The sequence below is a fragment of the Trematosphaeria pertusa genome (assembly GCF_010094035.1).
Source record: "Trematosphaeria pertusa strain CBS 122368 unplaced genomic scaffold BU26scaffold_3, whole genome shotgun sequence".
NCBI classification, from domain to species: Eukaryota; Fungi; Ascomycota; class Dothideomycetes; order Pleosporales; family Trematosphaeriaceae; genus Trematosphaeria; species Trematosphaeria pertusa.
This window is the reverse complement of record NW_022987214.1, coordinates 285,884-309,516: the sequence shown is the minus strand read 5'-3', so window position 1 is coordinate 309,516 and position 23,633 is coordinate 285,884. Positions and strand designations below refer to the sequence as shown.

Sequence of the window (23,633 nt, the reverse complement as noted above, 5' to 3'; positions counted from 1 at the left end):
CATAGCTTTATGCAACTGATCAACTTCAGGGCTGCAGTCCCTATCAGGGTCGTCGTCATCTCCAATATTCGGCCACGGAATCTCCTGCCCGATCTCAACGCAGTAAGCGAGGAGCACCTTCATATGCGCGACATGAAGCGGCTTCCCATCCTTCCGCGCGATGATCAGACTGCCGCAGATGACATTCCACTGCGCGGGATTCAGGAATCGAAACGCCATGTTGTCGGCGCGGTCCCAGCATTTGAACGTTCGGTCCCGCCACACAGCCGCATGCTGTACTCCTACAAGACGAAGCGGTATCCCGAGCTTCGCTGCGACGGGTATCTGAGGGAGGTAGCCTTCGCTGAAGATGCCCGGACTAGCTTTCACCGCCTCTACCTGTGGGCGTCCACAGATCGCCGTATCGCCCTCGCAGTTCAGCCGCACGGCTTGTACGGTCTCGCCTTCGATCTTCTCCATGTGATCCCGCGAGACGATTTCCACTTCCAGCCGCATGTCATCGACTATGTGCCGGAAGCTCATGGTGTCCAGGTGATCGCACCAGCCATGGTATAGAAGCGGGCCCCTCATACCATTGGACAGTTCCTCGCCGATGGCGTCCAGGCTCTTGTTCCCCATTCCGGTGAGTTTCCTCCGCTCGTTCAAGCAGCCCAGCATGTTAATCCGCTCGTGGTCGCGATCGAGAACGCGGTTTTTAATGCGACCGCCCACCGTGACGAGAGGCTGATCGACCGGGACGCCGTTGAAGTGGATTCTAATTCCGCTAGGGCTCTCCTGGAGCTTGAGCCATATCCAGCGCGGACGCGGTCCTTGCTCGGGGAAGAAGATGGCGCGGTAGAAGTCTGGACCTGGGGCGTTGTTGGGGTGGAAGTCCGAAAAGGTCTTGCAGAGCAGTTTGTGGATTGGCCAGTCGAGCTTTTGGCAGTCCTTGGAGCAGTAGCGGCTACAGCGGCATTCCTTGCATGCGCTTGTCGCGGGCTCGTCACACATGGAGCAGAGAGGCTGCGCTGGAGATGGTTGCGTTGGGGGTCCGTTTGAGGTTGCCATGTTGGGCGCTGGATGTCGGTGGGTTTGAGTGTGAGGGAGTTTCATATGCGGAGGAGGTCGGTGCTTTATAAGGGAGAAAGAAGTTTAGAAAGAGTGAAAGGCTGTCTGCAGCGGCGTAAGTGAAAGCTTCCTCGCTGCGATGGAACAAACGGGTGACTTCGCCTGGGGAATCCCTTTCTAGATCCAGAGCGATATTTTCACCGCGACTTGTACGACCAAACAACTCCCAAGGCGACCAAGCTCAACCCAGAAGCAGAAAGGCAGGAGAGTGTCACGATGGAAAATCATGAGAGAAGACTGGTGGAAGATCAGCCAAGCTGAGTCGCTTCTTCAACGCGATATCAGTACAATACGTTAGCAGCACATCCCCGGAAAGAGATAACAAGAACGGCCAAATTGCAAACTCAGCAAAAAATCCGATGACGTTCCATCTAATCGAGTGCCGCTCTAGCTGAGCAAGTCCATTCGAAGAGAGGCACTGGGGAGGTGCTTCGAGACTTAATAAAGGGAGGAAGGAAGATTCCGCGGTCGTGGTGGACCGGGAGAAGATGCTGAGTGCACAGTATCAGCAATGGGATATCAGTAAGACAGAGATCAAAGAGAAGGAGGCCAGTACCCTCCAAGCGCAGGAGCAACAGCAAGGGGCACCGCTGCGATCAAACACCTAAAACTAAAAAGCGAACACCTCAATCAAAGCACAGCAATGAATTATCGCCTAATCTACCCTACCCTGCCCTCCTCACAGCTCCTCAACCCCAGGATGCCTCGTCCTAATATGCCGATTCATATTATCTTTCCTCGCCATCCCCTTCCCACACCCCGAAATCGGGCACACGAACGGCAGCGCCGCGTCCTGATCGGCCAGCGCACGCTGGTGTTTCTTAGTCTTTTGATGCCGTGCAAGGTCCTTGGCGAAGTCCTTGCTCCTGCTAATGACGGCGCCGCAGGGTTCGCATGTGTAACTGTCTTCGTGTGTTTTGGTGTGGAGGCTGCGGCTTTTTTAGTGCCTGTAGGTATTGAAGAGACTGGTGGGTGGGACACTGACTTCAGATCGCGTTGGCGAGGGAAAGTTCTTTCGCATTTTGAGCAGGGGAATGTGGAGGTAGTCAGGGATGTAGGTGGCTGGGGAGCAGATTGGACATGCTGCTGTGTGCTTGGAGTGTTTGTATATGGGGGGATGAAAGAGTGTGGAGCTTGGGTGGGACTAAGTAAAACACAGTCGGGTACGGGTGGGAGGTCATCTTCGGGATAAAGGAGTTGTTGTTGCTCTTCTTCTTCTGCTGGTGGTGGCGCCTGAGTATGCTGCTGACTCTCCTGCAGGACATCGGGGTTGTATCCCCAGACGAGCAAGCGCGGATCGATAAACTCGGGCTGATGGTGATAATGAAGTTGCTCTTGTTGCTCTAACCTCGCTTGACTGGAGTCGGAGATGGGTCGCTACGGGCGGAAAATAAGTAGCGATTAAAGAGTGTCCTGCGAAAGAGCACCAGGCTCAGGCAGCCACTAGATAAAAGAAGAGAGCGCGGTGGAAGAAGATGTCCGACTGAGTGAAAAGAATGGACGCTTGCGCGGCCACAGGCCCCACGGCAAAGGAGGAAGAAGAAGGGTTGAAGGGAGTTTGGTGGGTTTATATGTACGTTGGTGGGGTGGCTAGAAGCGGCGCTGTCATTCGCTATCCGTTGACACAGCTGATTGGAGAACTGAGGTTGTGGTAGGCCTCAATTTTAGCGCCTTAATCAGGTGACACGATACGCAGGCACCAATATTTGAAAGCTTACGAGAAAGAAATCAAGAAACCGTTAAATACATCCAAGCTACACACCATTAACCAAGGCAAGCCGCAGTGTGATACCCGCCAGTAATACCCCCCAGAACACTCGCCGCCGCACTATACCCCCCAGTAGCCACCGCCGCAATCCCCGCAAACAAGCCCGACAGCGTCTTCGCCAACACCGCATCATTGCCACACTCCGCATTCTCCTTGACGTCCACATATATATCAATGACATCCGTCGGCTGCCAGTTGAGCTGCTCCTGCAGCGCGGTCTGGACCTGGACCTTGATCTGCGAGGGAAACGGCACGGTGTAGATGCACGTATTCGAACCATAGCAAGTTTTCGTCTTCACTTTCTTCACGATCTCCGGCGTGACGACTTCGTATAGATGTTCGGAGATCAGCTTGATGCGCTCGGCGTCGTACTTGGGGTCGCCTTCGCGCTGCCCCTTTTGGATGTCGAAGCGGATCGTGTGCTTCTTCAGGCGAAAGTCGATGGCGTATTCGTAGGCGCCGCCGACGCCATCGCGGTCCGCGAGCTGCAGGTAGAAGAAGGCGTTGCCGACCATGCCTTCGATGCGCTCGTCGAGCTTGCCGCCGTTCTTCCTCTTCGGAAGCCCCTCGATCTCCACGGCGGTGGTCGTTTCGTAGATGTCGAAGACGGTGCGGCGGATCATGCGGCGCTCGCGCGTGCAGTAGTATGGCGCGTGGCACTTGTAGTCCCAGCCGTTGCGGTCCATCTTGAAGCTCCATGGTTCGTCGTAGCACAGCATGCCCTTGCCTCCTAGGTCTGCGACGCCTGTCACGTTGGTGTCTGGGTCGCCTTCGTCGTCGAGGTCCCAGACGCTGAACGTCCGGCCTATAGTTGGGAACTTTGCTGTGATTTTGTCGTCCCCTGTTGCCAGTGTCCAGTCGACGTGGGTGCCCATGGCGTCTACGCGCTGGCTTTTGGGGAACGGTGCTGTGGCGACATCCCCTATGTCGAGACTGTTGTTGTACCTGACATAATCGTAGACGGGGAAGTAAAGGAGGAAGTCCTCTAGAGCGACTTGCTCGTTGGTTCCTTTCTTGAGTTTTTGACATTCAGAGAGGAACACGGCCTCGTTGAGATAGTCCATCTCTCGGTCCTCCTCTCGCGCTAGAAGGCCATCTCTTCCATCGACGACGGCAGAGCTGACCACCTGGGATGCGGCTAGGAGGATTGCGCTTATTGCGAAGCGGCGCATTGCTCTGGGTATCGATGAGGAGTGACCGCAGTAGGACGATGCAAAACCAAGAAAGGGGTATCACTGAAGAATATATACGAAATTCAAAAAGAACAGTGTGAAAAGACTTTATAAGACGAAGCGAAAGGATCAAATGCCGCTTGATGATAATGAAGATGTCAAGCTAAGCGGGAAGGGCATCGTACCGGTATATGAAGTCGCCCTCAGGCATAACGAACTGCCTCACCGACCCTTACCTTCTCTCGTCTCTTGGCCTTCGTGGCTCCGCTGGTCCATCGTCTACAAGACAAGGCCCACATTCGGCGCTAGCTACACCGCGCAATTTCCAGGTTGAGGCTGAAGGTACAGTTGCAGTGCTTGGAGCCGCAAGGCGCCTTTCGATTGGCTGCCTTAATCGTGGCTTCGGTGTGAACCGAAGCAAGCCAAGAAGCGTTAGGGCTTGGATTCGTCCTGTAAGGCCCGTTTTGAGGAAAGACAGGTTGGTTTTGCGGTGTTCTCGTATCGCGAGGCTGGCGGATGTGGGGCTGATGTAACAGTCGGGCTCGTGCCACGCTAGCTGGTAGGGGAGAGAATCTAGATCTCAGCTCTTGGCTTTAGTCCACCACGTTTCTTCACCGCTGGCGTCGCCGAACGTCATCGCTTCGACACGACGATACAAGACAGAACAAAAGTGAGAGAAAGGGGGAGAAATGACGATGCTGCCCGTGGAACCGTTTCTGCAACTTTGGCAGCTTCCTGGCTGGCTGGTTTGCCGAAGAGCCTCGTCCAGGCGCTCATGGGCGAACAATTCCCACGAACAAGACTCTCCAGGGAAACTGCTGCCCGAAAAACCTCGCCAGAGATGAAGATAACCGCCACCTTCAAACGCCGAGCCCTGAGCCGCCTCCACACCGTCTCCAGGCCACACATCCTCGCGTTGAGGCTGAAGCTTGGCGCATAGACTACAAGGGCTGTATTCGGCGACATCCATCATCGTTCTAAAAATGAGCTGAGCTACCTCAAACGGGTATACCATGGCGTAAAACCACAGGAGGGTAAATCTGCTACCTCCCTTCAATCATAAAGGCGCACACCCTTTCCTCTGGCATGCACACTACCTCCACCACCAGCTCTTCTCCTCCAGCCATCACATTTCTCCTCTTAAACTTCTCCTACTTCTTCACCATGGGCAAGCTCAACAAGCACCTCGACAGCGACTATGAGTCCTATGAGAGCGCGCGTCTAGGAACAGAATACGATACGCATCATGCTCCCGCGCCAAAGCCGTCGGAGAAAAGCGTCGCTGTAGACCCGCATACAGACCGTCTCATTTCGCGCATCCGGCTCGGTCTGCGAATCCTGTCTTTCCTTCTCTCCGCTAGCATAGTGTGCGTGCTCGGTCATGGAGTGGGCGTATATCACGCGACGAAAGACAAGTTCGTGACGCCCAAAGCGGAGGGCGTCGCCATGAAGGTGTGGCTCGGGAACATGAAGATGCGGCCGACGTATGTGCTGCTGGGCGTAGCATCAGTAGCGACGACGTTGAGCTTGCTCCTGATCATTGCGAGTTTCTCCAAAGCGGCAAGTATCCCCTCCATTCTGTTACTTCAGCCAGCCAGTTCAACTGCTAACAAACGCCCAGATCCGCCGCCTAACCACCATCGGCAACCTAGCCACGGCCGTCGTCTCCATGATCTGCACCATCCTGTGGTTCGCCGCGGGCGCCTACTACAAAGCCGACGACGCGAACGACCGCATGCATTTCGACTTCGTGTCGTACGTGTGCTTTCACCAGGGCAATGCGATGCTCGGCCGGCAGATCGGGAACATGCATGTGCTGTGCGGCGAGCTGAGGTACGCGTGGTGGGCGGTCGTGGTGATGGGCACGGTGGAGCTCGCGTCGTCGGCGACGGTGGGCTGGGGCATGGTGGCTGCGAGGAAGAAGGGGGCGTATTCGAAGATTTGAGGATGGGGAGATGGCTTGGGGAGGTTTTTGGAGGGGTGTATTATATTTGCATGTGGGTTCGTGGTGGAGGTTTGGAGTTTGTGGCTTTGTTGGCTTGGTGCATCCTGGGGACTTTCGGGGAGCATTGTATTGTACATAGCATTCTTCGGCCCTGTCGATATTTCAGCTGGTACCTTAGCGCGCCGTCGGAAAACTGTTGTCCAGTGTTCTAATGCCAACTGAAGAAGAGAGAAGAGTCCGAATGTGGGTCAGCTTCCTGCACCACCACCAGTAAAATCGCCAACCGTAGAACGCTTCCCACTTCGCAAAAGCCGGATCCAGTCCACCCACAGCTAATATACAATTTTTCCTCTAACGTATTCTGCCCTCTCTTTTCCCTCCCTCCCACACTTCCCGCCCGGTGCGCATTCCGCAACCGCACTTAACGGACATAACCGGGCCCCCTCTCGTCCGCCCAATCAAGCCCGCCCTCGCCTAATAGGCCGCCCTAATGCTCAACCACCCGATTATCTGAACGCGGGATCGGGAAAAATGGTTTGCAGCAGCATTCCGGCGCCGTTCCGGCGCAACTTTCTTCCGAGCCAGAGGCTGTGCTATGCGCTAGGACGAAATGGTCCGGCCGGGGGATATCGCTGGTTATCTCCACGCACTCGTGGTGCCGGACCCGGGTATGGAGGGCGCACGATACGAGAATGGTGGTTTGAGGAGATATGGGAGAATGGAAGGATTGCGACGCTGGGCTGGGCTGTGCTGTGGGAGAGGAGAGGGGGGAGTATAAAGAGAAGGAGGCGGACGCTGGATGGATGGATGGAAGCGTCATTGACTGCACGCCTCTTCTGCATTCTTCTCTACGGTTCCTGTATACACATACATCTCCAATACCCCCGGCCGGATTTAATTTAATCCGCATCTATCATCTCCCTATCGTCCTTTAGCTACCCGCAACAATGCCCGGCCTCTCCTTCGTCTGGAACCAATGGACCAACACCCCGCCCAAGCCCAGCGCCTCGTACGCAGGCAAAACGATCCTCGTAACCGGCGCCAACGTCGGGCTGGGCAAGGAAGCCGCGCGGCACTTCGTAAACCTCGGCGCGTCGACCGTGATCCTGGCCGTGCGCTCGCTGGAGCGCGGCGAAACGGCCAAAGCCGACATCGAGAAGACGACGGGCAAGAAGGACGTGCTCAAGGTGTGGCAGATCGACATGTCGAGCTACCAGTCGTGTCTGGACTTCGCGGCGCGCGTGAGTAAAGAGTTGCCGAGGCTGGATATCGCGGTGCTGAATGCCGGGGTCGTGAGGACCAAGTGGGAGGTCTTTGAGCAGGATGAGAGCACGATTACGGTGAACGTGGTGTCGACGTTCCTGCTGGCGCTCGCGCTGCTGCCGAAGCTGAAAGAGACGGCCGCGCAGTACAACACCAGGCCGACGCTGTGCATCGTGTCCTCCGAGGTGCATGGCTGGGCCAAGTTCCCGGAGAGAGAGGCGCCCGACGGAAAGATCTTTGAGCGGCTGAGCACGAAGCCCGGGACGCTGGATCAGGGGAACAGGTACCAGGTGTCGAAGCTGCTGGAGGTGCTGTGTGTACGGGCGATGGCGGATCGGAAGTCCGCAAGCCAGATACCCGTTACGATCAACTGCGTTAATCCCGGGTTTTGCCATTCGTAAATCCTCCCTCCGTCTCTTTGCAGAAGACGTTGGCTAACCCATCCAAGCGAACTCGGCCGCGAAGCCGGCTTCTCCTTCAAAGTGCTGAAGTTCTTCCTCGCGCGATCCACCGAAGTGGGCAGCCGCACGCTTGTCCACGCCGCGACTCAAGGCGCGGAAACACATGGCCAGTACTTGAGCGACTGCAAGGTTGCGCCGCCGAGCGAATACGTCTTGAGCGCGGAGGGCTACAAGGACCAGAATCGGGTGTGGGAGGAGTTGTGTGCGAAGCTGGAGGCGGTTAAGCCGGGCATTACGCATAATTTGTAAGAGCGTTGGTAGGCAGGCTTCGAGAAATCCCCCTCAACCTATCCCATTTCTAGTACGTTGTTAGTAGGGTCTTCGCCGACTAGCCATGTCCAGTACCCTAGCTCCATAACTCTTTTCTTCCCATCGTCTTCCGTTTCCTCAGCGCTCTGTGCCCCAAGGCCCTTAGCACCACTTCCAATCCCCCATATTATAAGCTCATGAAACAACTACTACTGCACCCGTACTCACACGCGCCGAATATATACGGAGGATCACTTCTCCGCTGCCTACCAGATATGCGCATCTGCCCCAGCCGCGTTTGCGTCCAATGGCGGTGAAGAGCTTCCTCTCACCTTGTATGACGATGAGGGGTGAATAGCTGGTGAATGCGTCATGCTCCGCTTCGGTCGTTTGCTGGCTCATTTTGCACTAGTCATACAAGACGCTCTCACTCTCACACCTTCCACTACCACCCTTCTCTTTCTAGATAGCATATGCTGCAAGCCTGAATTATTGAGTCGGGAAGCACGATGCATCTCTTCAAATTCGTGTCCGTGCCTTTCGTGGTAGCGGGAGCCATGAGTCCTCATGTCCCACCGGCAAGCAGGCACAAAGCTCCAACTGTATGCTCTGTCCGCTCCTCTTACAGTGCTTACAACACTGACCGTCGTCCATAGATCATCAGGGAGCTCGATAGCGGCTTCAAAGTCCATCCTGTCGCCGAGCTGCCCTACTCTGCTCCAAACAACACCCTTTCCCTCGCTACAACCATGACTTCGCCCACACCCAGCGGAAAAGGTCAACCTCCTCCACCACCCCCATACACGCCCTGCAACGCGACCTGCCACTGCGCGACAGGCGGGAAACCCGTCCCGACCGAAGGCCGGTACCTGTGTGGATGGTGCGCCGCCGTGTCCACTGATCCCGCGCACTTCCTCAACGTGACCGACGTCGTGCTCTGCAAGGACAACGGCTGCTGCAATTTCGGCTTCCTGGACGGGCGATGCGAGAAAAGTCTGGAAGAGCAGCCGGTAGATTTGGCGACGTGGTGTCCTTGGCCGGTGAACGAGTTGGATCCGCCCAATAGTACGACGACCCAGAGCTCGACGACAGGCGTGGAGACGAGGACGCCGGTTGTGACGGTTCCGTGGACAACGAACACGAGTCTGACGGAAGAGCCGACCGAGACGCCGGCGTAGGCCGGTGGTTGGTGACGAAATGACGGACGGACCGGAAAGGGAGGTATCCTGGCTTGGAAGGAGGCCGGTGATAGGGCATTGGACCTTGCATGTATGCTTATATCTCATGAGGCAGAGATACTTTCGATGGGGTATTCTGCGTCACGGCAGTAGTGATTGCTTATCGGAGTGATCCTCCGGTCAAAATCTCAAACGGTCGGGGTTGCAAAGCCGAAAAAGACAGTTCTTGAGCGCTCTTATTCATCTCTCTCTGCGTCGCTTGCTTCTTTTTACTACCTCTTCTTTGACCTCGAAGACCTCATGTTCCTGCTCGTCAGCTTCTCGCTTCACCCTCTTTCTCTTCACTGTTTCCGTCTTCTTGACGCCCGCGACCACCAGAGCTCCGTCTAGCTCAGCCTTGACTACGACCTCTTCTACTTTGACCTCTGTCTTGGCGACCACCCTTTCGGAAAATGCCTTGAGGTCTGCAGTAAACAGTACGGAATGCGCCCACCCAGCTTCTTTGCCCCACAGCTTGCGGAAATAGTTGGCGACTGCTATATACGTGGCGGCAGTCAGGCTGCTGTGCTTCCCCTTCCCGAACTTGTAATCGCGTTGGGCGATCTGCCACACATGGGTGTCCACCGGGACTGATTCCGACCAGCCCAGCCCCATCAGGCAAACACAGTCGGCAACTTTTGGACCTACACCGTGCAGTGCAAGAAGCTCTTCATGCGCCCTTCGGTATCCTTCTCGTCCACCTTCTGCAAGCTCTCCAGCGGGTTTGGGCTCTTTCCCGAAGACAGGGCTTTCTGGATTGCAAAGGCTTTCCAGCCACGCTAGCCCTTTCTCGTCGGCCACCATCCGCGCCGTCTTGGCGATATACTTCGCTCTGTATCCGAAGCCTAGCTTTATCAAATGCGCCTCCACCTTCGGATCCGCGAGCGCTTCGGGCTGGGGGAAGTCGTGGTATGCCTCGTCTCCAATGTGACCGATCAGCGGCCCGTAGTGCTTGCAGAGGTTATGCACCATGGCTGATATGCGACTGATGTTGTTGTTGGAGCTGCAGATGAAGCCTATCAGTGCTTCCCAGGGATCTTGCCTAAGTATCCTTACGCCGGTAAACTTGGGCGCTTTCTTCTTGAAGTTGGGATCTGCCAATGCCCATTGTTCGTACAGTTGGCCGAGATTCGGGTCCAGGTTGAAGTAATGTCTTACGACCGCAAGCGTGTCGTCTTCGTCTGAGACTACCGAGGGTGCTGTGGAGGGGGCCACGGAGGGCGGCGGAGTGGGGATGGTAGGGGGAGGGAAGACTGCGCGGTAATGGAGGTGCGTCGCGTCCTGACGGAAAGAGAGTATGCGGCCATGGAGCGCGCAAGACCATTCATCTTCGGCGGACTTTCGCCATCTGCAACGAGGTCAGGAGTCGCTCAGTGAAGCTACAGAGGCGAGGGGAGCTTACCGGAACGATTGACCGCAGCGCAACGTGGTGTTTACGCAGAGCTCCGTAAGCGATATCGGCAGCTTCTGCCATTCCGTTGCCCGGACAGCCATGTCTTGGGCAATTGGGAGTCCTTCCTTGTGAATTCGCCGTGCGATGTGCCGGAAGGGGACCAGGATGGAGGCACGAGTGACAGGGGTCCAACGCCAAGCCCGCCAAGCCGCGCTCGCTTAGGTAAGAAATCTGCAGGAGCGACTTTCTCGCAGCCTCGACCAGGACCACTCTCTGCTCTCACGTCCGCGCTCTGCACAGAGCTCCCGATACTCGACTCCCCTCCGACCAGCCTCGTGTCTCCCCACACGGATCCGGCGGTGCAACTCGCTGTGTCGTATCAGGTAGGTGCAGCTTTCTTTCTCTTCTTCCTACGCAGGCACCTGCCAGTGCCTGCAGCCAGTCGCGACATCCGCGCCAACCTCTCCCACCGCAAAAGCATCGCGCCCGAGGCTCGGACAGGTGCACGGAGGCCAGCACGCCATATCTTTACTTTCTCCAGGCTAATTCGCAGCTGCTCATCGCCAAAGCATCAATTGCACTAGCAGGCAACCTCGCGCCTCTCACGCTCTAGCCGGCGCGACAGCTGCCCAAGATGAACGGTGACGGCTATTCCCGAGGTAGGTCGCTCTTCTCAGTACACGTACTGACTGGTTGCAGTTCCATTAATGTACTAACGAAAGCAGACGGTGGCCGTGCGGGCGGATCAAGGGGATACGTGAGTGCACACAAGCCCAACCGCACGGCATCCAGACTGACCAAACAGTCCTCCAGGGACGACCATCGCGATCGCGACCGTCGCCGCCGCCGCTCGCGCTCCCCGCGCCACAGCTCCCGCCGCGACTACGAGGTGGACACCTACTCCTCGAGCCGAGACTACCGTGAGCGCGAGCGCGAAGACACATACGCCCGCCGTGAGCGACGCGACGATCGGGGCGACCGCGGCGACCGGGCATGGGGCGATTCCTACTCGAGGCGCGACCGCCCGCGACACGAGCGCGACGAGGATCGTGGGCACCGGCGGGAGCGGGGAGAGGGTATGCGCGACTTCAACGACGACCGACGAGGGCGGGGCCGAGAGGGAGTCGGCTTCGGTGGGCGTGACAGGAGGAAGTCAGCTTCTCCTCCCTATAAGAAGCGCGAGCCGACACCCGACCTGGGCAGTTTTGTGTCCATTCTTGACCGTCCGCGCCGCCTGACCCAGTGGGACATTAAGCCGTCTGGCTACGACGGTATCACGGCTGAGCAGGCCAAGCTGTCCGGCATGTTCCCGCTCCCTGGAGCCCCCCGCGCTGCGCCCATGGACCCATCCCGCCTGGCCGCCTTCGTGAGCCCCTCGGCTGGTACCGCTTCCGCCTCTGCTCTGCAACCGGCCAACGCCAAGCAGGCGAAGCGCCTGTTCATGCACAATCTTCCTCTCGACGCCACCTCGGAGGAGATTGTCGAGTTCTGGAATCTGCAACTGAACGGCCTCAATGTTGTGTCTGGCCCAGATCCCTGCTTGACCGCACAGATTGCGAACCACCACGAGTATGCGCTGGTCGAGTTCAAGACGGCCGAGGACGCGACGGTGGCTCTAGCCATGGACGGCATCTCTATGCGTGATAGCGGTGCTGGAGGCCCAGACCGAGAAGGTCTGTCCATTCGACGACCGAAAGATTATATCACCCCGTCTGCTGAGGGCGCCGTGTACACCGGAGAAGAAGTTTCGTCCGACGTCAAGGATAGCCCGAACAAACTGAGCATAGTCAACATCCCGACGTATGTCGAGGAAAGCCAGGTGCGCGAGCTTGTGGAAACGTTCGGAAAGCTAAAAGCATTTGTGCTGGTCAAGGATACCGGCACCGAACAGCATCGCGTAAGTAATCACCCCTCTTTTGAGCTCTCTTGCTAACACGAGTATAACAGGGCATCGCCTTCTGCGAGTACGAAGATTCCGACATCGTCGACGCCGTTATCGAGGGCCTGAACAGCATTCCGCTCGGCGACGGCAACCTCAAAGTCACACGCGCTACAGTCGGCGTGCAACAGCAGATCGGTTTCGATGGCGGCGTGGGAGCTATCTCCATGTTGGCGGGCTCCGGCGCTGCCGACAACCACGAGAAGAGCCGTGTGCTCATGCTCCTGAACATGGTGACACAAGACGAGCTCATCAATGACGATGAATATGACGGTATGTGGTCTTCTCTTACAACTTGAACCGGTCTCTAACCTTGCCCGTAGAAATCAAGCAAGACGTTGAAGAAGAGTGCGCCAAGTACGGCCCCGTTATCGAACTCAAGATCCCTCGTCCCACCGGTGCCCGCTCCAACCTAGGAGTCGGCAAGATATACATCAAGTACCAGGACCCAGAGTCCGCGCAGAAAGCCATCAAGGCTCTTGCTGGCCGGCAATTCTCGAGGAGGACGGTGGTCGTCACCGAGTTCTCCGAGGAGAGCTTTGACGTTGACGCTTGGTAATTGTTGGCTGCACATCTTCCGGAATGCCAGTCTCCTTGGAGCCGGTGGCGCCTAGCGCGTATTGTACCATCTCTTAGTTGCGCGAGCTTACAGCCGGGTGTGGATGTAGCTGAAAAGGGCTTGCGCGGGTGTGCTTCTGTAAACTAATTTGGCATGATTTACAGCGGCGAGGCGGCAAAAATCATCTGCTCTTGAATAGGTGAACTAGCAGCCTTGAAGAATTCAACTCCGATCCGGCTTGCGCATGTTCTGTGCGAAGAAGAGTGGACCGATGCATGCTATCGCTTAGTAGGTGGTAGCTTATCCCACCGCCGACCTCCGCTGAGGAGCCCTGGACAGATCTACACACCTTCCTATCCCCGCTTAGCCCCACTTCAACCCAATGCCATGTTATCAGCAAGTGTGCACGCGAGCACCTGTGGAATAGGGAAGTTCTCCGCGCGTCGATGTCTCCTTGTTAGTAGGTAGGGCTCATTTTACCGCGGCTTTGGGCGCCGGATTGCAGCGTTGGTAGGTACGTAGGTAGGTCGAGCTCGGTTACCGGTACCTGCAGGATGGGATGGGGGGATCGGTGATAAGCAAGCACAGTGCATGGAAGGAGGAGAGAGAAGGATGGATGTTTAAATGCTGGATTGAGTCCCACGTTCCCGGATTTTGGGAGTGTTTTTGCTTTCTGTGGGTGGGCTAGCTGATTGACGTTATCGCTCCGCTCTGTGTTCGCGGTATTGTCTGGCTGGCTGATTGATTGATTGAGCATCTGAGGAAGAAAAGAGATAGAAATAGGATAGGCAAGGCAGGCAAGATGCGCTTCTTTGCGACGGTGATATCGGCGGCGGCGTTGCTGTCACTCGCGCCAGCGCCCACGCACGCGCTGAAGATCCTCATGAACAACGACGATGGGTTTGGGAGCGGGAATCTGCGCGAATTCTACCGCATTCTAAAGGGCATGGGGCATGATGGTTCGTCCCCTCCAATCCCCTTGAAGTCGCCCAGCCCAAGCCCATGCTAACAAAAAAACCGCCCAGTCCTCATCGTCGCGCCCGCAACGCAGCAATCCGCCCAAGGCGGCCGCGCCGACTACACGACCGAAGCCAACCTCACGGCCCCCACGCAGTACAACATCGTGCCTGCCGGCGCGCCCTCCGTCGGCACCGACCCGCACGACGCGAACATATGGTACTACAACGGCACGCCGGCGGCCTGCACCTTCGTCGCGCTGGACTACGTGCTGCCGCGGCACTATCCCGCGTGGAATCAAGCGCCGGACCTGCTCACGTCGGGGCCGAACTTCGGCACGAATCTCGGCCCGTTCGTGTTCACGCTGAGCGGCACGCTGGGCGCGGCGTATGCGGCAGTGGAGCGGTCGATCCCGGCACTCGCGTTCAGCGCGAGCAATCCGAGCATTGCGTTCGCGAACGTGACGAACGGCAGCAATCCCGCGACGTGGGCGGCGGGCGTCAGCGCGCAGATTGTCGACTTGTTTGCTGGCCGGACGGCGGAGGGGGCGCGCGTCCTGCCGCTTGGGTATGGCGTGAATGTTAATATTCCGGAGTTGAATTCGTCTGCGATGCCGGAGGTGGTTGCGAGCCGGCTCACGGGCAATGCGGTTGTCGACATCGCGGCGTACAATGAGACGACGGGGCTGTTCCACTACGAGAGCTTGGAGCCGCCGGCGGCGGGGGTTAATGTGTGTTATAATGGGGACTGTGGGCTGCCGGGGGAGACGGATGTTGTGGCGAGTGGGAAGGTTAGTGTGAGTGTTTTTACGGTGGATTATGATGCGCCGAGCATAGGGTATACGGATATGGTGTTTGAGAAGGTTTTCGGGGAGAGGAATGGTACGGGTGGGGGGTATGGGAGGAGGGATGTTGGAGTGAGGAGGGGCGCGGCGAGAGGGAGGAGGTTGATGACGGGGAGGGATGCTTTGAGGGAGGAGTAGGTGGGGTGGAGGACGTGTTGGGATGACCGCCGTTGATGCGTGTGTGTATAGGGATGGGCGTCCAATGAGGATTTCTGCTTCCGGCATCCATTTCTTATTCGAAAGTTCGATCGCCGTTTGTCACCCGCGCCCGCGCCCTCGGCTGATGGGATTCGTGCGGGCTCTGAGGGCTTCCGGGTCCTACTCGTCGAATCTCCAGGTAGCAACGGAGGAGTCACGACCACGTCCTATCATCCATCAGTAAATCCACAGCGACTTTCGCCGTCGAACGAAGTGAAACGAAAATGCCGCAGTACGTAAGAACGGTCTTCCAGCTGACCACTCGAGAGGGGGGTCAGACAAACGGGAAGTATGCATTGCAAAGAAGCGTGACAAAAACCAGTGTCTGTAGAAGAAACGCACGTGTGCCTATCGCCACAGTAATCAGACGGAGTAATATCCGGCGGTCTGTGTAGGCTCTTCTCAAGTGGCAAAATCGAGAATATATCGCAGTGCCTGCTTTGGCATTTCAAATGCTCGAGCGCAGACCGTTTCCTCGACGGTATCGTATCGGGGATGGCTCCGCGGACATTGGAAAAGGTCAACGATGCCTCGTCGAGGAAGCATTCTTCGGCCCTTCTATGCAAGGATCGATCCTGGGTATACACATCCGTTAGCCCTGTAGGGCTGTGGGCCAGAACGGATAGATTTCGCTGTTGTTTCAGCTACGTTTGTGCAGCAGAAAGGAGTTTCCGTTCATTTGGTCGTGTTCCAACAATTTGGTCCAGACCGAACTCCGGCAGCTATACAAATGTTAGAGTTGATGGGGTTGAGGTCGTAACGGTCGGTTCAATGCCTCGGCCGAGTTGGGCATCGACGCGGGACAGTCGTGCATTGGCATTGACGATGAGGGCACACCAACAGCGAACACCAACTTTTGTAAGGGTAGGCGAACGCCGCGGAGGCCATGTCGAAACTTAGAACCCTCCGTGGACGGAATAGCAGCACGTGACGCCTTGATCGGTCCACACAACTGAAAGCAGAGACATATTGCGCGTATGCATCGTGGCCGTCGTCCTAGATGAATCTTGTGGCGGGCGGCTTCAACACCATCGGTCTCCCCGATTCTGCCACGCGCTATAGCGTCTTGTCGGTTCGGTCCTCAGGAAGCCCAGGACGGCCTGCTTTAACGATCCGGTTCATGAAACAGAGCTCTCGCTGGAAGGTGGATCGACGTCTGCGCTTTCACTTTCGGCGAGGCACCGGTGGGGAGTGAAGACCGTGCTACATATCGTGGTGAAGATCCCGATATAGAATGCCAGACGCGCCGTGAAGAGTCAAAGCGCATCGGCGTCGCTAGATCATGCCCATGTTGCGTGAGCGGATCGTGAAGATCACCAGGGCAGCACGAGGCGTCGGCGAAGTTGCCCAAGGTTCGGTGCAGAGATTGACATAAGCATTGGCCCGTGCGCGCCAAGCTCCGTTTCACATGCCTCTCCTGGCGCACGCGGAAGCATGCTCGTTCAACACCACTGGATCCCCAGCCGTCTGAACCCATGCGGGGCACTCAACGCGTTACAACTAGGGGCGCGCAGACCGTTACGCCGATACCGACACGTGGAGTTCATCTCAATTGAGGGTCGAGAGAGTGCGCTGCTTCTGGCCTTCACGACACGGTCGCCAATTTCCCGCCCATGCAGCAGCGCAATTCTTCCGGCTGGACCAGCAGTTCCGCCCTCGTGTCCTACTCGAATATGGAAGTATCACCGGCTTCTTTGCCGTGGAGCTGCACGCCATCTAACGCCCCACATGTCGGAACGACTCTGTGGCACGCTCGAGCTTTTCGCCCACCCCTTTCATGTTCGCTCGAAGCTAATGGTCGCCGTTCACGTAACAGTCAAGCGAGCATTACAAACCTCAAACTTACCTCGGGCCATCCTGGTAGCATCGTTCGGCCGTGGTGCGGATACGACCTTTCCGCAAATCAAAAATCGATATGTTCTCGGCCCGCTCTTTTTCGATCCTTGTGCGGGGACGATGTGCGCGTTCCCGGACGTGCAATTCTCATGCCGCCTTGTTCCCCTGGCTGGCATCAGCGCTAAGTTTCATATGAAAACCACGTCTATCGCGGTCAAAGCAAGCGGGTGGCTTGTTAATTGACATTTGGTACGGACCTTAGCCGACCGGCATATCCAACCTATGAGTCTTGCGACCTCCCATACTGCTCCTTTTCTGCTTTGCATCACCACTTCGTCCGTCTCTTTCGAGGCTTGCGCTTGCTTGACGGCGCGTATGGACTGATGACAGCATGAAGACCCTGATCACCCTTTCGTTCCTCTTTCTGGCCTTTACTCCGTTCGGCTGCGCCCAGGAGCCTGGATTGACTTCGGCCATTGCGCAACTCCCGTCGTGCGCGGTAAGCATCCCAGGACTGCGGTTACCGGAGATAGACTGACAAGATCCCCCAGCTATCATGTCTTACTACCGCGCTCGTAGAATCGCCATGTCAACTCACAAACACAACATGCATATGCACCAATGCTCAATTGCAGAGCAGTGTCGAGGGCTGTGTGCTACAGTCGTGTACAATGAAGCAGGCTCTGAGTATGTAGCATTATGAGTCAAACTACTCTATCGCGGACTGATGCTAACTTTGGCAAGCTACGAAGAATGTCACGCAAACCGCTTGCGGTGCGCCCGTCCGCAGTAAGGTGCAGTCATTGCGCGTGGTAAACATTACCCTAGGGGTAATCACCGCGGCATGTGTTATCCTACGCATCACCTACAAGGCAGTCTTTACTGCTGGAGAGCTCGGATGGGACGATTACTTCGTAATTGCAACATTGCTCGTGGGGACGCCTAGCACGATTATGACAGACCGCGGCACGACAGCGAATGGTCTCGGCAAGGACATCTGGACGGTGCCGTTCACCCAGATCACCAACTTTCTCCGATGGTTCTACATCATGGAGATCTTCTACTTCCTGGAACTCACCGTCTTGAAACTCTCGCTCCTCTGCTTCTTCCTGCGCATTTTCCCCGCGCGGCTCGTAAAGCGGCTCATCTGGGCAACTATTATATTCGACGTGGTCTACGGGATTGCCTTCATGTTCGCCGCCGCCTTCCAATGCAGACCTATCAGCTATTATTGGGACAGATGGGACGGCGAGCACTCCGGGAAATGCCTCAATATAAACGCTATAGCGTGGGCTAACGCGGCGATAAGCATTGCGCTGGACGTATGGATGCTTGCCCTGCCGCTCTGGCAGGTCCTGTACCTCAAACTGGGTTGGAAAAAGAAGGTTGGGGTTATCATGATGTTCTTCGTCGGCACTTTGTACGTTCTTATTATGCGCGAGTCTTGACAACAGTACTGACTTCCCCACAGCGTCACCGTGGTCTCGATCCTCCGCCTCCAGTCCCTCGTTCACTTCGCGACCTCCACAAACCCGACATGGGACCAAGTCGACGTCAGCAACTGGAGCACAATTGAGATTAATGTGGGCTTAATATGCGCCTGCATGCCCTCTATCCGCGTCATCCTTGTTCGTCTCTTCCCCAAGGCCCTCGGCTCCTCTAGATACGCTTCGAACCAATACTACTCCAAATACGGCCGGAGCAATCCGGGCCTCGGTAAGAGCGGGAACAATTCAAATGTACTTGGGAGTCGACTGGGCAGGGACCAGAACGCGACCGGGCTCAATAAGAATGGGATAACGTATACGAAGACGTTTGAGGTGCAGCATGGGGATAATGATGAGGAGCAGCTCGTTCAGATGGACGACCTGAGTGGGAAGGGGAAGCCGCGGAGTAGTAACTCGAGTGAAGTGAGTGTGGCTATCTCTCCTTTACCTACTTCTCCGGCTGCTGCACCGAGAACATGAGTAATGAAATTATTTCATTCTGTTAAACATGTGCCCGAACCAATCCCGCGAAGAGGACTGTAAGTTCCTGTGTTCTCTCACCTCAGGCTGCTCTAGTCGCTCTTCTTATGCTCATGCTTGCCTATGATGTCAGCGGACCTTTTTGCTGAATCGAGCCTTGGAAAAGGCCGAGGGGCCGACCGGGAAGGACTGTATCACGTGACTACGCATGTCGAGGCAGGTGCTAACCGAATTTAGGATGGCGCGGCTTGTACTGTGCCTCACCTGCATGCTTTCCAAGGTTGCCTTCTACCTGAATGTATACAAAACACTTCTCCCCACCATACAAATCCACTACAGGCACTATGTCAACGACCCCACCCACCCGTCCAGTCGAAGCATCCCAAGGCGAGAGGGGCTTGCATATAGCGTTGCTCAACACCGTTGATGAGGCGACACATTCTCATGACTCTCGCACGGATTCAGGAAACCGGGACACTCGCAACGGCGCCGCGGAGGTGTCCGTTGCAGGTTTATCATTGAGCGACAGTACCGGCGTCCTGACTCCAAAAGAGCAAAACGAAGTCATTGATCCCCACGGTGATCTGCTCTTCACCTTTACATCTGGAATCGACGAGCATACATGGCAGGTGAATTCTGCTTGCATCCGCCTAGCGAGCTCAGTCTGGGCCCAGCAACTGCACGCGCTATCTCCTGCCAAAAACAAAGAACTACAAGAGCTCCACATCGTCTCTCCGGACGTCTCTAGCCGCGTTATTGGATGGGCACTTCACGCCGCACACTGCCGGCATTCGGAGCTCCCACTATGCATCGCATTCTCCCAGCTCGTGCAAGTCGCCGACGCCTGCGAGCGCTACGCTCTCTACGAGGTTCTGCAACCCTATTTCAAGAAATGGGCCGATCGCTGGTTGCCGCACCTCGGGAAACCAGGCTATGAACTCTGGCTCCTTGTTGCTTACAACCTCGGATACGTCGATATCTTCGAGCATCTCACGCTGGAAATGGCACTGCAGATCTACGTCTCCGACGGCGAATACTTCATTGGCGGCTTTAAGCTCCGGGGCTCGAAACTCGAAGGCCGCGTGCTGGGTACGTTGCTCCTGCGACGACGGCATTTTATAGGGCTAACGTATGTTCCCAGATAACCTGCTTCGTGTACGGAACGAGTACTTGGAGTGCTGCGTCTCCCTGTTCAACCAATTCATCGATTCCTATTTGCGCGACCAGCTCGCCTGCGACTCTCCAACACACGCGAGTGAATGCACGGCTTTAGCGCTGCGCTCCCTGCTCAAAGAGCTCAACGCGCTCGATATCTGGCCCAAGCGAACGCAAGCCGAGGAGATCTGCAGAAGCGTGAACGACTTGCGCTCAACACTGGTCCAGAAATTGCAATACGGCTATCGAGGACACAATGCGTTCCACGAGTGCACAGGCCCATGGATTCTGGAGGACCTGTACCTCCCCTGCACATACGAAGGCATAGCTGTGATCAAAGGGAACAGCGAACTCTATTCGCAGCTGCACAAACGCCACGCTGACGACGAGGAGGAGCCCTTGGTCTGGGGCTACGGTGCATGCGCACGCTTGGGATTTGTGGAGCGCGACTTCCTGGCTTACGAAGACGCCGAAGATGATTTGGGGCAAGACGTAGACGGGGATTACGAGTGGGAGGACGAGAGCAGTGAGCCAGGAGAAGAGTATCTGGTCCATCGCGAGTTTATCGCGGACGATGAACCGGTCTATGAGTGTTCCTCCGACCTAGAGACTTCAGAGACTCCAAGGGACACTCCGCAGCCCTTCAGCTTCCAAACCTCTCCATTACGACACCAAGGATCTCCCCTACGGCGATGTAGCATCGGGTCAGGTTTCGATCGCGCTCACTGCAGCACAACAAGTAGCTTGGTGGGTGGGACAGAGTCCGAGCAAAAGAATTAGGCATGCGGCGACATGCAGGCGGGGAAAAGAGGGCTTGAACAGGCCCGAATAGATCATTCACCTCGAGTAGCACTTATACTAGCTTAGTAGTCTGAACTGGCTATGGAAACATGCTTAGAAATGCTGCCTGTTTTATCCTACTTTTGTCGGCTGAAAGACGGGCTATACTATGTATGTATGTATGTATAGCGTTTAATAAGCTCGCCTGCTTCTTATTTCTGTGCTCTCGGTGTCTTCCTGAAGGGAAAGCTATCATCTTCGAACCCGCTTCGTCCGTGCACTTGTGATCTCCCTTATCCGCTCCTTCTAGCTCTATGCAGAGCTATTACGATGTGAATGCACCGGCGCGCCTCATCATGAAAAGCTCACAGCGCTCGAGCATAAACGGTGCACCCCCCAGAAATTTATTTCCCCTAGCAGCCTAGACAGTAAAGTGAAACTGAGGAGAAAATGAACCTCCCAGTGCATAATTTCCAAGCCAACATCAAAGCCGCAGAAGCATGGATCTAAGTGAGGCTACTCAGCTTCAGCTTCTCCAACTCCAACACCGACGCCATTGAACACAACCTCAACAACCCCATCCATCCGCTCTTCGCTCTTATCTGATAGAGCAGCGAAGATAAAACGCTGTACAAGAAGATGAGGCCAGCGCTGCAGCTCGCTTCGCAATGGTTCACTGACGACCACATGCATGGGAGATTGGTTCTAGCACGACACCGTCTGCGAGCAGTATGGCAAATAGAATAGCACAACAGAGCAACCCAGTCGGAAAAAATTCAGCAACCAGCGTAAGAAAACACAGATATCAAGAACCATATGATCTATTGGCCTCCCTTACAGGCTTCCCTCTACTCGAAAAACGTGCTAAACCTATACTTCGACTCCCCATCAAACTCCGCGAGATCCCTCAGCGCCTGCTCCCCCTCCCGAACAATCGTCCGCCTAATCTCCTCATCTCGAGGCTTGAACAACACCCTGAAGGGCCGCGGCCTCCAGTTCAAACCATCCCTACCGAGATACGTCAGCGCATACTATACTAGCCAGCATGAGGCGAAGGCAACAGCAACATACGTATAGTCAAATATATCCACGGGAATCTCCTCTCCCGTCGCCTTATCCACCGCCGGCCCAACCCTAAACCCCCACACCAACCGCGCAACACTCAAATACGTGCCCTGCTCCGCCAGATACTGGCCCGCGCACGACCTTCGTCCCCAGCCAAACGTCATATACCCCTTCTCGCCGGGGAACGGGCGTGCGTCGTCGGTATCGAAGTAGCGACGCGGATTGAATCGATCCGGGTCTGGGAAGTCGCGCTCGTTGTGGTGGATCGCCCAGACGTTTCCCTGCGTCCAGCACCCCTTGGGGATGAGGTACCCGTTCCAGTAGTCGTCTGCAACGGGCGCATGGGGCATGCCGCCGATGATGGCGACGGAGCGCCAGCGGAAGACTTCTTTGACCAGGGCGCGCATGTAGGGGAGGTCGTCGTCGAAGGCGGGGCTGCGCGATTTGCCGACGACGCGGTCGAGTTCTTGCCAGGCGGGACGGAGGGCGTCTGGGAAGGCGCGCATGGCGAGGACGGCGGTGATGAGGGTGCTGCTCGAGGTGTCTGAGCCGGCGCCGAGCAGGTTTGCAGAGAGGGCTGATATTTCGAGCGGCTGGACGTTGTACTTTGGCGTTTCTTGGAACAGGAACTTGGAGTAGTTGGCGCGGTCGGACGCGTTGGCTTCGGCGGCGAGCGAGTAGAAGAAGTCGTGGTTGGTGTGCTTTGACTTCCTGGTGGAGCCCAGGCCGTGCTTCCACGGGGCCATCCAGTTGGGGAACTTCGCTAGCCAGGGAAAGGTCTCCATAAGCATGGGGAAGGTCTTGCCTGGGACGTTTAGTGAAGCAGCACGGTGCATTAGTGCGATCACTTCGGTGATGATGGGGTCCTTGTTGCTTGCGACTCTACGCCCGAAGCCAATGATCGAAACGACAGATGTGGCGTACCGCTCGAAGTGTTCAACATATTCTTCGGGCGTCGTGAGCAGGTCGTATGCCACGACCTTGCTTTCGTCGTTCTGGAAATTCCTGTAGCGTATGACCTGCAACAGCTGAGTGCCTTCGCTCGCTTTAACCTTAAGGGAGGTATACCTGCTGCACTCCAATACCCTGATGGGTAAGCTTCCGTTGGATTCTGAAGCGGTCTCTCTGCGCGGGAGTAATGGTGTACATGTTCAGCAAGTTCGATTGGCCGGCTCCGAGTTCAGCAAACACCAGCATGCGCGGCCTCGAGCAATAGACGCCTGCGCGTTTGACAAGAAGTTCGTTCGCAGCCCAGGCGTCGTTGATCCAGACAGTTGGGTTCCTCATCGCGGTCAGAGACAAATAACCGAAACCCAGGACACTGGGAACGGTGCTTGCTTACCTCCCAATCCAGAAGGTGATGACAGGAGACTTGTACTCTTTCGATAATCGTTCGAAATGATACCATGGCTTCACGTCTGGGAGAGAAAAGGTATTGCCAACGATGGGCCACGGGCAAGGTCCTGGAGGCTGCTATTCGTCAGTAGTGATAAGCGCAGATACCGTTACGTGGGTGAGTTCGACCATTCTCCATCTCATATATAACATCCAAGCATAGTCCAGCAGGAGAGGCAGGAAAGCCACCAAGACGACGTGGTGGATACGGAACCTGAAGTCATCAAGTCTAGGGTGTCTAAGCGACCACTCGGTCGCCGTATCGTTCATAGCTGCTAAAATTGGTGAAAACAAGAAGGGTAGCGTCCTCCAAGTGTACCATGGGGATTGAATAAGATATTCGTCCGAACACAACTCAGGTCC

General features: G+C 56.1%; 13 protein-coding genes across 13 annotated transcripts; 9 read left to right on the top strand and 4 right to left on the bottom strand.

Annotated features, from left to right (window-relative positions):
* Positions 1–243: 243 nt before the first annotated feature.
* On the bottom strand, positions 244–996 carry BU26DRAFT_407160 (uncharacterized protein; the record flags this gene model as incomplete). The annotated part of the gene is made up of 1 exon (XM_033822879.1): positions 244–996. A coding segment is annotated over one exon (753 nt), but the record flags the coding sequence as incomplete, so codon positions are not given.
* A 785-nt stretch (positions 997–1,781) lies between these two features.
* On the top strand, positions 1,782–2,619 carry BU26DRAFT_515281 (uncharacterized protein). The gene is made up of 2 exons (XM_033828029.1): positions 1,782–2,036; positions 2,093–2,619. Exons 1-2 carry the CDS (start codon positions 1,808–1,810, stop codon positions 2,131–2,133), a joined length of 270 nt encoding a protein of 89 aa, XP_033687848.1. The 5' UTR covers positions 1,782–1,807; the 3' UTR covers positions 2,134–2,619.
* Positions 2,620–2,845: 226 nt separating this feature from the next.
* On the bottom strand, positions 2,846–4,489 carry BU26DRAFT_515280 (uncharacterized protein). The gene has a single exon (XM_033828028.1). The coding sequence runs from the start codon at positions 4,045–4,047 to the stop codon at positions 2,872–2,874; it is 1,176 nt and encodes a 391-aa protein (XP_033687847.1). The 5' UTR covers positions 4,048–4,489; the 3' UTR covers positions 2,846–2,871.
* Positions 4,490–4,652: 163 nt separating this feature from the next.
* On the top strand, positions 4,653–6,364 carry BU26DRAFT_601078 (uncharacterized protein). Its single transcript, XM_033835235.1, has 2 exons — positions 4,653–5,607; positions 5,669–6,364. The coding sequence occupies exons 1-2, from the start codon at positions 5,134–5,136 to the stop codon at positions 5,990–5,992; spliced, it is 798 nt and encodes a 265-aa protein (XP_033687846.1). The 5' UTR covers positions 4,653–5,133; the 3' UTR covers positions 5,993–6,364.
* Positions 6,365–6,517: 153 nt separating this feature from the next.
* On the top strand, positions 6,518–8,077 carry BU26DRAFT_515278 (NAD(P)-binding protein). The gene has a single exon (XM_033828027.1). The coding sequence runs from the start codon at positions 6,940–6,942 to the stop codon at positions 7,654–7,656; it is 717 nt and encodes a 238-aa protein (XP_033687845.1). The 5' UTR covers positions 6,518–6,939; the 3' UTR covers positions 7,657–8,077.
* Positions 8,078–8,474: 397 nt separating this feature from the next.
* BU26DRAFT_560187 (uncharacterized protein) lies at positions 8,475–9,143 on the top strand (the record flags this gene model as incomplete). The annotated part of the gene is made up of 2 exons (XM_033832777.1): positions 8,475–8,567; positions 8,622–9,143. 2 exons carry the CDS (start codon positions 8,475–8,477, stop codon positions 9,141–9,143), a joined length of 615 nt encoding a protein of 204 aa, XP_033687844.1.
* Positions 9,144–9,383: 240 nt separating this feature from the next.
* BU26DRAFT_419336 (uncharacterized protein) lies at positions 9,384–10,676 on the bottom strand (the record flags this gene model as incomplete). The annotated part of the gene is made up of 2 exons (XM_033823294.1): positions 9,384–10,530; positions 10,585–10,676. 2 exons carry the CDS (start codon positions 10,674–10,676, stop codon positions 9,384–9,386), a joined length of 1,239 nt encoding a protein of 412 aa, XP_033687843.1.
* Positions 10,677–11,142: 466 nt separating this feature from the next.
* Positions 11,143–13,159, top strand: BU26DRAFT_515276 (uncharacterized protein). Its single transcript, XM_033828026.1, has 5 exons — positions 11,143–11,234; positions 11,301–11,332; positions 11,381–12,472; positions 12,523–12,787; positions 12,838–13,159. The coding sequence occupies exons 1-5, from the start codon at positions 11,210–11,212 to the stop codon at positions 13,071–13,073; spliced, it is 1,650 nt and encodes a 549-aa protein (XP_033687842.1). The 5' UTR covers positions 11,143–11,209; the 3' UTR covers positions 13,074–13,159.
* Positions 13,160–13,875: 716 nt separating this feature from the next.
* BU26DRAFT_528233 (acid phosphatase precursor) lies at positions 13,876–15,012 on the top strand (the record flags this gene model as incomplete). The annotated part of the gene is made up of 2 exons (XM_033830837.1): positions 13,876–14,032; positions 14,099–15,012. 2 exons carry the CDS (start codon positions 13,876–13,878, stop codon positions 15,010–15,012), a joined length of 1,071 nt encoding a protein of 356 aa, XP_033687841.1.
* A 1,472-nt stretch (positions 15,013–16,484) lies between these two features.
* Positions 16,485–17,196, top strand: BU26DRAFT_210467 (uncharacterized protein). Its single transcript, XM_033820639.1, has one exon. The coding sequence runs from the start codon at positions 16,686–16,688 to the stop codon at positions 17,091–17,093; it is 408 nt and encodes a 135-aa protein (XP_033687840.1). The 5' UTR covers positions 16,485–16,685; the 3' UTR covers positions 17,094–17,196.
* A 103-nt stretch (positions 17,197–17,299) lies between these two features.
* Positions 17,300–18,875, top strand: BU26DRAFT_419484 (uncharacterized protein; the record flags this gene model as incomplete). Its single annotated transcript, XM_033823301.1, has 4 exons — positions 17,300–17,407; positions 17,460–17,595; positions 17,653–18,328; positions 18,380–18,875. 4 exons carry the CDS (start codon positions 17,300–17,302, stop codon positions 18,873–18,875), a joined length of 1,416 nt encoding a protein of 471 aa, XP_033687839.1.
* A 297-nt stretch (positions 18,876–19,172) lies between these two features.
* BU26DRAFT_601072 (uncharacterized protein) lies at positions 19,173–20,972 on the top strand. The gene is made up of 2 exons (XM_033835234.1): positions 19,173–19,964; positions 20,017–20,972. Exons 1-2 carry the CDS (start codon positions 19,220–19,222, stop codon positions 20,808–20,810), a joined length of 1,539 nt encoding a protein of 512 aa, XP_033687838.1. The 5' UTR covers positions 19,173–19,219; the 3' UTR covers positions 20,811–20,972.
* Positions 20,973–21,658: 686 nt separating this feature from the next.
* BU26DRAFT_587551 (cytochrome P450) lies at positions 21,659–23,540 on the bottom strand (the record flags this gene model as incomplete). Its single annotated transcript, XM_033834689.1, has 5 exons — positions 21,659–21,818; positions 21,882–22,894; positions 22,944–23,157; positions 23,218–23,345; positions 23,400–23,540. The coding sequence occupies 5 exons, from the start codon at positions 23,538–23,540 to the stop codon at positions 21,659–21,661; spliced, it is 1,656 nt and encodes a 551-aa protein (XP_033687837.1).
* Between the last annotated feature and the right edge of the window lie 93 nt (positions 23,541–23,633).